The following is a 12,869-nucleotide window of genomic DNA, read 5'->3' on the forward strand; positions in this document are numbered from 1 at the left end:
TCAACTAACTTTATCATTTGTCTACAAGAGGTACAAGTCCATGACTTCTGTATCACAGAGATATTTCATCAAGACTCTTATTACATGGAAAATGGTCATGGTTCATTGGTTCAGTTTATCAACCAAACTAAAAATTTCTTTTACATGTGACATTGATCTATATTTGCCCATGTTGCAATATATCACTAGGCAATGGTTCTGAAAGGGAAACGTCTCGTTTCTGTTGTACACACAACATCAAGGAAGGGGCAAAACGATTTAAAATTATAAATAGTTAGAATTCTAAATATTGACGGCAAGGTTCAGTTAACAAGTACAAGTTTTTCTGTTACCTCGGGGATCACGTGAAATGTTATTTAAGACCATAAGACTAGGAGCAGATTTAGTCCATTCGGCCCATCGAATCTGCTCTGCCATTCCATCAAGATTCTCTCTCACAACCCCGTTCTCCTACCTTCTCCCTTAACCTTTGACACCCTTACTATCAACCTCTGCTTTATATGTGCCCAATGACTTAGCCCATTGGTCTCCAACCACCAGGCCGTGGACCGGTACCAGGCCGCAAAGCATGTGCTACCGGGTCGCGAGGAAATGATATGATTTGGCAATATGAAATGATATGAGTCAGCTGTACCTTTCCTCATTCCCTGTCACGCCCACTATTGGAACTTGAACGCACGTGAGGTCATTACATAAGGAACCCCCTTTGAGTATCGCTGTCTCCCATCACCCCTCGATGGGACTGTCTTGTTGCAGGGACACAAGTCCAGGGCTCCCACTGGTTCAGCCATATTTGTGTGCTGCAATGATTTTATATGTTCATACGGGGAAAATAAGCACTGTGTGTTTAATATCCAAACATTACTTAAAATGTTATGATGCTATTGACTTATATAAGTGACTTATAATTGACTTATCACTATATTCATGCGAGGAAAATATGCGCTGTGTGTTTAGTATTAAATTCATTAGATAATCCCTTTTAGAAACGAAATTAAGTGTATTAGCCACTTATAAGTGACTTATAGTTGACTTATCACCTACATTCCGGTCACGATTAACACCCCCATTAACTCCATTAAGTACAGGCCCACAGCCATCAAACACTCCTCATATGTTAACTCTTACATTCCCACGACCATTCTCGCGAACTTCCACTGGACCCTCTCCAATACGAGCACTTTCTTAGATAAGGCTCTAAAGCTGCTCACAATACTCTGTGCAGCCTGACCAACGCCTTTTAAAACGTCAGCATTACATCCTTGCTTCTAGTCCTCTCAAAATGAATGCTAACATTATATTTACCTTCCTTACCACTGACTCAACCTTTATGTTAACCATTAGGGATTTTCAGTGTTTACCTTCCTCCTCCCAAGTATGCAGGTACAGGCATGGGCCTAAAATCATGTACTCTTCCTTTCCCCTTCACATTCCTACCTTAATCGTTGTGTTCTCAGGTATAGCTGTGGCACACAAATATATTAGTAAAGTTTTATGAAATGAAGTTTCCAAATACTTACCTCCCTGCCAAGTCAACAAGGTTGATTTTGCTTACTATCTCTGATGGGAGATTATTCTCCAGTATTGCCTAAAGAACAGAAAGGTAAATCTTAACTGAATATTTAGCCATAAGGTAAGAAATCTCATTTTGCAATTTCTCATTGTATTTTAATTTTCTTTTTCTTAGTTGTATTGCCATAAGTTAGGCAAAAAAATCCTTGGTCCAGAAAATTCACATGAAAAGTAGCTTTGAAACTATTCATCATTTAAACAGACGTCAATTGATTGTAACAGAAATGATTTTACCCATCTTCATTCTACATTCGGCAATATTTTAAATTAATATAATTTGTCATAAAAGCTCAAACTGACCTAGGAGATGGATTCAGGTTCATCCAGCCTGTTGTGTGAAAATGTGCTACCTGAAAATGTCAGCTCTAATTCGATAGCACTCCCCAAAGTAGGGAATTAATTAACTTAATGAATAGTTCTATTTCAAACACATAGTCACTCTCTGCAAAGTGGAAGATGAATTGCACTGAAAACTTGTTGCTAGGTTATCAAGTTCAGTTCAGGTTTAACTGAACTGATTCAACCATACATGAACAGTCAGACACAGCACAAGGTACATACAGCACATATAATATTGCAGTAAACATATAGTTTCACAAAAACTATATCCCTGAGTCCATGGATGTTGTGGGCAAGAACAAACTCGCGACAGTCTGCACACAAATGTAATCCAGCTTGTCTTCCACCAAGCAAACACTGGATGCCAGCACGGATGCTGGGCGACACCGTCAGCAGTGTCTCCTGTACAGCTGTAAAATAAAACACCCTGGCACGAGGCCTAGTCCTTGCTATAACCTGGGACATGCTGCTCCCCAACCATCAGCCCCACCAGTAAACCAGTGAACCGGACTTGCAGCATTTCACGTTACCAATGTCCAACAGGGTCTCGCAATCACAAGAAAAGCAACTTGGACAATTACTTGCTGTTAGACTGCAGACCACCTTTGCGCACCGATTCCGATGCCTCTCTATAGCGAGCACCAACAAAGTCCGCAACAAGTATAGCTCCTCCACTAACCAGCAATTCGCTAATGGGGTAGACCTGCACTATTTAAAGTTCTTAATGTCCAGCAGTGTCTTGCGATCATAAAGAGAACATTAACACCTTTAGTTGGCCCCATAGAGGCCACTGCGTCTGAGCGCGCCACCATCTTACCATAAATTCACCATTCACCAAATCATTCAATTATTTTTAAAGAATATTAAAACAATTCATAACATTGCAACACTGATGCAAGCCAGTAAAGTCCACAGCTCTGAAGTGAAATGGATCTAAAAATCTGGTACACTTGAGCTTCCTCCCTCTATCTAAATTTGTCAGTGTAACCTGCTTTTCCCTTCTCCTCATACATTGGTCCAACTCTTTACATGCACAAGTGTTCAGCACAATCACTCCCTGTGGCAACAAGGTCCACATTCTCATCATTCTTTGGGAAAGAACTTTCTTCTGAATTCTCAAAATGGAATCCTTGCTGACTACTGTACAATGAAATATGCTCTCTATTAACCATATCAAAACTTTTCAATCTTTTAAATATTTTGTTATTTCTCCAACCTCTGTTTCTCAACAGAAGAGTCAGATCTTCTCATCTTTTTCCAATGTGTATAATCCTTGCAATTATAGCACAACGTTGTATGTGTTCTCTGCACTCATACTGAATTTTTGTAACCTGCAAACAAGAGGTATAGGCAGTACTTCAGGTGTTATCTAACAAAAATTCAACAGGTTTAACATAACCTCCCTGCTTTTCGACTCTATTGCTTTATGTTCAGATTCCCCTGCCTGGAGAATATTGATCAATAATCTAATTGGCGAATTGCGAAAATTGACAGGTATGGTTATAATATGGTTGGATTAATGGGCAAAGAACCAGATCCTTGGGCTATTGCTCACATCTCACAATAACAAATTTAAATGGTAAATTTAAATGCAACCAGTGAAATTAATCTGAAATAAAACAGTTAGCCTTGGTAATGGTAACCAGAAGACTAACAGATTGTCAATCTAGCAGTGTTCATTCTTCCCTAGATCCAAAAACTACAACATTAAAGTCCATAAGTGATATGTGAACAATTGTTTCTTCATAAGGAGAACAAGAAATTTGAAATCCTACCCACTCACAAAAGACTGCTGGAGTTAGCTCAACTGATTATTCCAAATTCCCAGACAGTATTTTGGATCACAGTATTTTAAAACAATGCAGAAAAAGCAAGAAGATGAAGTTAAATTGTAAGTTGGCTATGATCTTATGGAATGACAGAACCTCAAGGATTTAAGTGGCCTGTGTATGTACTCTCCCTAAGCAGGTGGCTATAAAAAAACTAAAATATAATAATAATTTCTCAGAATTTGAATTAATAAATTAATAATTATTCTGCATAAATTATCTTTAAAAGAGTTTTTAGCATATAAGGAAGAGTCTGGTTACACAATCACAACGAACTGGCCTGGAAAAAAAAACAGGGAATGATGTGGTTTACTTAAATATTGACACATTTCTCAGACCATTGGTTGTACATGCTACATGCAACAAAGATTGAAGTAATCAGTCTGAAACTCAATCAATATTTGCTAACCTGGGTGTAGTGGATGGTAAAGATGGCGTGTGATCGACTGCTGGCATCATGGATATGGGTAGCAGCAGTGATTCTAAAACAGAAGCACACAGATAGAAAAGAATCAAATATAACTGCAAATGAATCCAGAATTACACCACATCTAAAGAAGATGGAGGAACTCAGCAAGTCAGGCAATATTGATGAGGGGAAATGTTGGAGACGGACATGAAAGCACAGAGGATCTTCTCAAAAAATTTCTGAAACGCCAGTTCACTGCTGTTGCTACTGCGTGAACCTCTTGGAGGGAAGGCCTCAAAATTCCTGGCTTTGCCTGCTGTTGGCGACCGAGATGGAGGTTGAATCATTCGGATAGAGATGGCGCTCAGTACTTGGTGTGGGAGAGCTGATCAGAGTTCAAAATTTTCCGATGACTCAGAGTCAGACCGTGGTCAGGTATGGCAGGGAGAGTTTTCCTTCTTTCTCCTGTCTGCTTGAGATGTGGGACATCTGAGAGACTTTGAACTTTTTACTGTGCTCATGGACTTCTTCATCAAGTTATGGTATTGTTGCACTGTTGTAACTATATGTTATAATTGTGTGGTTTTGTTAGTTTTTTTCAGTCTTGGTCTGTCTTGTCTTTTGTGCTATAACACCGGAGGAAATATTGTATAGAAACATAGAAACATAGAAAATAGGTGCAGGAGTAGGCCATTCGGCCCTTCGAGCCTGCACCGCCATTTATTATGATCATGGCTGATCATCCAACTCAGAACCCAGCCTTCCCTCCATACCCCCTGACCCCTGTAGCCACAAGGGCCATATCTAACTTCCTTTTAAACATAGCTAATGAACTGGCCTCAACAGTTTGCTGTGGCAGAGAATTCCACAGATTCACCACTCTCTGTGTGAAGAAGTTTTTCCTAACCTCGGTCCTAAAAGGCTTCCCCTCTATCCTCAAACTGTGACCCCTCGTTCTGGACCTCCCCAACATCGGGAACAATCTTCCCGCATCTAGCCTGTCCAATCCCTTTAGGATCTTATACGTTTCAATCAGATCCCCCCTCAATCTTCTAAATTCCAACGAGTACAAGCCCAGTTCATCCAGTCTTTCTTCATATGAAAGACCTGCCATCCCAGGAATCAATCTGGTGAACCTTCTTTGTACTCCCTCTATGGCAAAGATGTCTTTCCTCAGATTAGGGGACCAAAACTGCACACAATACTCCAGGTGTGGTCTCACCAAGGCCTTGTACAACTGCAGTAGTACCTCCCTGCTCCTGTACTCAAATCCTCTCGCTATAAATGCCAGCATACCGTTCGCCTTTTTCACCGCTTGCTGTACCTGCATGCCTACTTTCAATGACTGGTGTATAATGACACCCAGGTCTCGTTGCACCTCCCCTTTTCCTAATCGGCCACCATTCAGATAATAATCTGTTTTCCTATTTTTGCCACCAAAGTGGATAACTTCACATTTATCCACATTAAATTGCATCTGCCATGAGTTTGCCCACTCACCCAACCTATCCAAGTCACCCTGCATCCTCTTTGCATCCTCCTCACTGCTAACACTGCCACCCAGCTTCGTGTCATCCGCAAACTTGGAGATGCTGCATTTAATTCCCTCATCCAAGTCATTAATATATATTGTAAACAACTGGGGTCCCAGCACTGAGCCTTGCGGTACCCCACTAGTCACCGCCTGCCATTCTGAAAAGGTCCCGTTTATTCCCACTCTTTGCTTCCTGTCTGCTAACCAATTCTCCACCCACACCAATACCTTACCCCCAATACCGTGTGCTTTAAGTTTGCACACTAATCTCCTGTGTGGGACCTTGTCAAAAGCCTTTTGAAAATCCAAATATACCACATCCACTGGTTCTCCCCTATCCACTCTACTAGTTACATCCTCAAAAAATTCTATGAGATTCGTCAGACATGATTTTCCTTTCACAAATCCATGCTGACTTTGTCCGATCATTTCACCGCTTTCCAAATGTGCTGTTATCACATCCTTGATAACTGACTCCAGCAGTTTCCCCACCACCGACGTTAGGCTAACCGGCCTATAATTCCCCGGTTTCTCTCTCCCTCCTTTTTTAAAAAGTGGGGTTACATTAGCCACCCTCCAATCCTCAGGAACTAGTCCAGAATCTAACGAGTTTTGAAAAATTATCACTAATGCATCCACTATTTCTTGGGCCACTTCCTTAAGCACTCTGGGATGCAGACCATCTGGCCCTGGGGATTTATCTGCCTTCAATCCCTTCAATTTACCTAACACCACTTCCCTACTAACATGTATTTCGCTGAGTTCCTCCATCTCACTGGACCCTCTGTCCCTTACTATTTCTGGAAGATTATTTATGTCCTCCTTAGTGAAGACAGAACCAAAGTAATTATTCAATTGGTCTGCCATGTCCTTGCTCCCCATAATCAATTTCTTAATGCATGCATGCATTACTAAATTACAATAAAAGAGGACTGCGTGTCTTCATAATCTAAAAAAAAAAGGGACAATTAATGTTTTAGGTGCAGATGAAGTGTCTCAGCCTGAAACATTGACTAGCCATTTTCCTCCATATATGCTGCCTGAAACATTGAGTTCCTACAGCTTCTTGTGTTGTTCCACATTCACGTATCTGCAATCTTTTGTGACACTAGTATGAAACAGTTCATTTTAAAACTCTGTTTTTATTTATGATTTTAAAAATTCTAAAGACCACTTCACAAATTATTGTCACTGAGAAGGTGAGTTAAGTGTTGTTGTTTCCATGGAACTGCTTCTGGGTGGTAGAGGTTGCAGGCTTGGGTGGTGTTATTGGAGTAGCCCTATGATCAACTGCAGTGAATTTTTATGGTGGTACATATAGCATCAATGTGGTGTGAGTAAACATTAAGGGTTGTTCCAGATGATCTCAATGCCTGTTTTTGCTCGCTTTGACTGTCAAAACATGGAAGCACCTTCACAAACTCCACAACCTCTGATGACCCTGTGATTTCAGTCTCTGAAGTCGATGAAAGAACGTACTTCAGGAGGATGAAGCCATGGAAAACACCTGGGCACGATGGGGTACCTGGCGAGTCCTAAAGACCTGTGCTGATCAATTGACCTCTCGCTTCAGTAGTCTGAGGTATCCACCTGCTTCAAACAAGCTTCATTTATACAAGTGCCTAAGAAGAATGTAATAACCTGTCTCAACCAGTCACATTGACAGTACCTCCACTATGAAGAAGTACTTTGAGACACTAATGATGAAACATATCAACTTCTGCCTGAGAAGCGACTTGGATCCACAACAGGTCCACAGCAGATGCCATTTCATTAGCTCTTCACTCAACCCTGGAACATCTGGACAGTGAAGATGCATACATCAGGATGCTCTTCAATGGCTACAGATCAGCATTCAATACTATCATCCCCTCAAAACTGTGCCTCAATACCTCCTTGTGCAACTGGATCCTCGATTTAAGGTTCATTTATTATCAAAGTACACATCTTTTGAGATTCTTCTTCTCCAGGTAGCCACGAAATCAAGAAAAAAAAATGCAACACGATCATCAATTCCCAAACCCCCCGCCTCACACAAAACGCAAAAAGAACATCGTCCTCCAAATCCCCTTCTCCCCACACAAAGAAACTAACAAAAGTAAAATACAACAGGAACATCGATCCAGATCCCCCTCCCTCGCACAATACAAATGAGAAAGAATGGGCAAAAACACAGAATATTAAAAACTATAAGGCTGTAAAAAGTCCATAGTCCAAATCCATATCTATAAATGCAGAAAAACTTCAGTAACATCCTCCAGATACAGCAACAGGCCACACAAGCTCCCTTTTCAGGCAGCAAAGCGATCACACCAGTGATCAGAACCTGGTCCCAACACATTGATATAGTCATAGAAAAGGCAAGACAGCGGCTATACTTTATTAGGAGTTTGAAGAGATTTGGCATGTCAACAAATACACTCACAAACTTCTAGTTGTACCGCGGAGAGCTTTCTGACAGGCTGCATCACTGTCTGATATGGAGGGGCTACTGCACAGGCCCGAAAGAAGCTGCAGAAGGTTGTAAATCTAGTCGGCTTCATCTTGGGCACTAGCCTACAATGTACCCAGGACATCTTCAAGGAGCGGTGTCTCAGAAAGACAGCATCTATTATTAAAGACCTCCAGCACCCAGGGCATGCCCTTTTCTCACTGTTACCATCAGGTAGGAGATACAGAAGCCTGAAGGCACACACTCAGCGATTCAGGAACAGCTTCTTCCCCTCTGCCATCCGATTCCTGAATGGACTTTGAAGCTTTGGACACTATCTCACTTTTTTAATGTACAGTATTTCTGTTTTTGTACATTTTTAAATAATCTATTCAATATGTTTAATTTACTTGTTTATTTATTATGTTTTATTTTATTTATTATAACTATTTTTTTCTGTCTCTGCTAGATGATGTATTGCATTGAACTGCTGCTGCTAAGTTAACAAATTTCATGTCACATGCCGGTGATAATAAACCTGATTCTGATTCTGATCAGAAGGCAGGCAGCCGGCACTCACCTTTGGCATTCACATCTCTCTCGTCACTTTAATCAGCAAACAATGAAAGCTTTAATTAGCAAAATGAAGTCAAATATCAGCTCATGCTCATTGCCTCCCAGAATCTTCTTGGAGACAGCAAAGTGCTGGATCACCTAAACGATCTCCAAAGTGCTGGATCACCCAAACAATCTAAAAAACTGCAAATCACAGGCTCCAAGAGCTCCAGGAACACATTCAAGGTGAAAAACAGATTTAGAAAACATAAAAGAAGTGAAATAAATAATTTTGTCATCTATCCAGAAGATGTCAACTGTGGGAGCATTGTATGCACGCGCCATCTTGACAGATTTCCTCACTTGCAGACCCCAGTCAGTTAGGATTGACAACATCTCCACAATTACCAACAGGCCAGGTGCACCACAAGGTTGTGTGCTTAGCCCTCTGCCCTATTCACTTTATACTTGTGACTGTATGGGTAAGCAGAGCTCTAATACCATATTTGTTTGCTGTCAATACCACTGTCGCTGGCCAAATCAAAGGTGGTGATGATTCAGCAGATACGAGAGATTGAAAATCTGGCTGAGTGGTGACACAACAACAACCTCTCAAATGCTAGCCATAAGACCATAAGACAAGGGAGCAGAGGTCAGCCATTCGGCCCATCGAGTCTGCTCCGCCATTTTATCATGAGCTGATCCATTCTCCCATTTAGTCCCACTCCCCTGCCTTCTCACCATAACCTTTGATGCCCTGGCTACTCAGATACCTATCAATCTCTGCCTTAAATACACCCACTGACTTGGCCTTCACTGCTGCCCGTGGCAACAAATTCCATTGATTCACCACCCTCTGACTAAAAAAAATTTCTTCGCATTTCTGTTCTGAATGGGCGACCTTCAATCCTTAAGTCATGCCCTCTCGTACTAGACTCCCCCATCATGGGAAACAACTTTGCCACATCTACTCTGTCCATGCCTTTCAACTTTCGAACTGTTTCTATGAGGTCTCCCCTCATTCTTCTAGCAAGACCAAGGAGCTGGTTATTGGCTTCAAGAAGAGGAAACTGGAGATTCATGAGCCAGTGCTTATTGGGGATCAGAGGTGGAGAAGATCGCCAACTTTAAATTCCTCAGTGTTATAATTTCAGAGGATCTGTCCTGGGTCCAGCATGTGAATACCATTATGGAAAAAAAGCATGGCAGCACCTCTACTTTCTTAGAAGTTTGAGAAGATTCAGCATGTCATCTAAAACTTTGACAAACTTCCATAGATATGCAGTGCAGGGTACATTGACTGGTTGCATCATGTTCTGTTATGGAAAGACCACTGCCCTTGAACAGAGAAGCCTACAGAAAATAGCGGATACACCCAGTCCATCACAGTTAAATCCCTTTCCACCACATCTACGTGAAGTGTTGCCACAGGAAAGCATCATCCATCATCAAAGATCCCCACCATCCAGGCCATGTGTTCTTCTTGCAGCTGCCATCAGTAAGGAGGTACAAGAGCCTCAGGACCCACACCACAAGGCTCAGGAATCAATTATTAGGCTCTTGAACCAGAGGGGATAATTTCACATACCCCATCACTGAACTGTTCCCACAACCTATGGACTAACTTTCAAGGATTTCTTCATTTCATGTTCTTGATATTTATTGCTGCATGTATGTTTGTTTGTTTTCTTTAAATTTCTTTTTTTATTTGCACAGTTTGTTGTCTTTTGCACATTTGATGTCCGCTCTATTGGGTGCAGTCTTTCATTGATTCTACTGTGTTTCTTAGATTTACTATGAAAGCCTGCAAGAAAATGAACTTTAGGGTTATATGTACAATAAATGGTGGCATATATGTACTTTGATAAAATATTTACCTTGAACTTTGATCAATGTTAGAGATATCTTGTGGTAGTGAAATATGCTGAATAAATTTAACTATTTCTTCTTTCTCACTCGAAGGAAAGAATCTAAGTTTTCCTTACCCCACTTAACACAGCAGTAATGTATCACACATCTTCAAAATAACATCCAGCAACTTAAACTGAGATGAAGAACTTACATTGAATTTTCCAAACTGGGATGTGTAAGAAGTGTAAATTCTGAACAGAGTGAAGGATGCTTTATTATGTATACTGTGCTTATAAAAAGTATTCACCCCCTTGGAAGTTTACATGTTTTATTGTTTTACAATATTGAATCATTGCTTTTTTGACACTGATCAACAGAAAAAGACTCTTTCGTGTCAAAAAGTGAAAACAGATCTCTACAAAGTGATCTAAATTAGTCACAAATATAAAACACAAAATTATTGATCGCTTAAGTCAGGGGTGGCCAACCTGTTACATTCCATGCGTCAATTTTTTCACTCACGAGTTCAGATGCGCCATACAACTCTTGTAACCCCATCCAATTCTTGTAAAAATGTTAATATAGAACTCCTGTGAAAAAAATCGCATCTGAACTCGTGCGTGAAAAAATTGACGCATGGAATGTAAAAGGTTGGTTACCCCTGGCTTAAGTATTCACTCCCTTTAATATGACACACCAAATCATCACTGGTGCAGCAAACTGGTTTTAGAAGTCACGTAATTAGTTAAATGGAAATCTGTTTTCAGAGGCCTGTGTGCACTCAAGGTGTTTCAATTATCTGAAATAAAAATACATCTGTATCTGGAAGGTGCAACTGCTGGTGAGTCAGTAGCCTGGCAAAAACTACACCATGAAGACAAAAGAACAGTCTGAGCATCTCCACAAACAGATTATTAAAAAGCACAAGTCAGGAGATGGATACAAGAAAATTTCCAAGTCACTGAATATCCCTTGGAGTACAGTGAAACCAATCAGCAAGAAATGGAAAGAATATGGCACAGCTGTAAATCTGCTTAGAGCAGGCCGTCCTCAAAAACTGAGCGACCATGCAAGAAGGGACTAGTGAAGGAGGCCACCAAGAGACTGTGCACAGAACAGCTGTTGTCTGGGTGCTTCACCAGTCACAGGTTTATGGAAGATTGGCGAAGAGAAAGCCACTGTTGAAAAAAAACTGACATGAAATCTCAATCTGTTTTATTCTTCTCACTGATGCCAAATTCATGCATGTTCCTAATCAATTAAATACCAAATAACACACTGAAGGTTGAACAGGAGGAACGATGAAAACTGATTGTTTATAATACAACAATAAGTCAGGAATGCTCAGAAGATAGTGGATACCTATTCGCAATCCCTTCCTCCAAAAGTTGCACAAGTTGCTTGTAGTCTGAAACCAAGTGCTGAGATAATCCTGTGGAAATACACAAACATTACAGTAAATTTTTAATCTAGGAATACCTAATCAAGTGTAGTGTCTTGCTGGTGGAAAGCCCCCCTCAACACACACAATCTCATCCCCAGAAGTGGATGTCCTCCACAGACTGAGGGCAGACCACTCACACATACCAAATTTCCCTGAAATACATTTCCCTATCCTGACTTTCATGTCTATAGACATGAACTCACTGAGATATAGATTCTACAGATATTGCTTTTTTATGATTCCACATTCACCTGTATTAGGATCCAATGCCACAGCTCTGCCCAGTCTTAATTTTTATAAATCTTTATAAAGTTAACAAAGATAGAAAACCCAACTACATGATAATATTGGACGACTTGATAATACTGGTGGAATATCCAAAATCACAGTATAAGGTACTGTGAGGTTGCATCACAGTTATTAAATCTCAACACAAATTAAAAATAGTATGTTAAATTATGTTATGCTTTTAGATTTCAAAATGTTATTCCCAAAAATACTCAAAAGACAACCCTTTCTAATTTAAATTACAAATTAACACTCCTCGGAAAAATGAAAGATGATTTTATAAATGTACCTGCGAAATACCTCAGAAATATTAAATCCTATTCAAATTGCAGCAGCCTAATATAACTGAGAAACTATTCCCCAGCGCTTTAATAAGCTATTTCCTGACATCAATCAGATCAGTTAACATTTGTGCACAGCTGTGAGAATGACCTCCTCCAGAAATCAGTCTCCTCTTTGCTGATAATGGCTGGCAAAAGCCCAGTAACAAAGTCTGTGTAATTGCATCAGCTTACTAAAAGAAAATCAATAACATCTCGCCAAAGAAATAAGTATTTAAAGTCAAAAGGTGGAGCTAACGAGTTATAGGGGAATGGACTATGAACTTGGAAACTTCT

General features: G+C 40.3%; 1 protein-coding gene across 1 annotated transcript in view; it reads right to left on the reverse strand.

Annotated features, from left to right (window-relative positions):
- The window catches only part of stard9 (StAR-related lipid transfer (START) domain containing 9), a 418,409-nt gene that overhangs the window by 186,142 nt on the left and 219,398 nt on the right, over window positions 1-12,869 (reverse strand). The window contains exons 8-10 of the mRNA XM_063054195.1: window positions 11,883-11,952; window positions 4,150-4,222; window positions 1,521-1,588 (exon numbers count right to left, since the gene is read on the reverse strand). Coding sequence (XP_062910265.1) covers window positions 1,521-1,588; window positions 4,150-4,222; window positions 11,883-11,952 — 211 coding nt within the window. The remainder of the gene's footprint in view (window positions 1-1,520; window positions 1,589-4,149; window positions 4,223-11,882; window positions 11,953-12,869) is intronic.

The sequence above is a fragment of the Mobula hypostoma genome, chromosome 1 (genome assembly GCF_963921235.1).
Source record: "Mobula hypostoma chromosome 1, sMobHyp1.1, whole genome shotgun sequence".
Lineage (NCBI taxonomy): Eukaryota > Metazoa > Chordata > Chondrichthyes > Myliobatiformes > Myliobatidae > Mobula > Mobula hypostoma.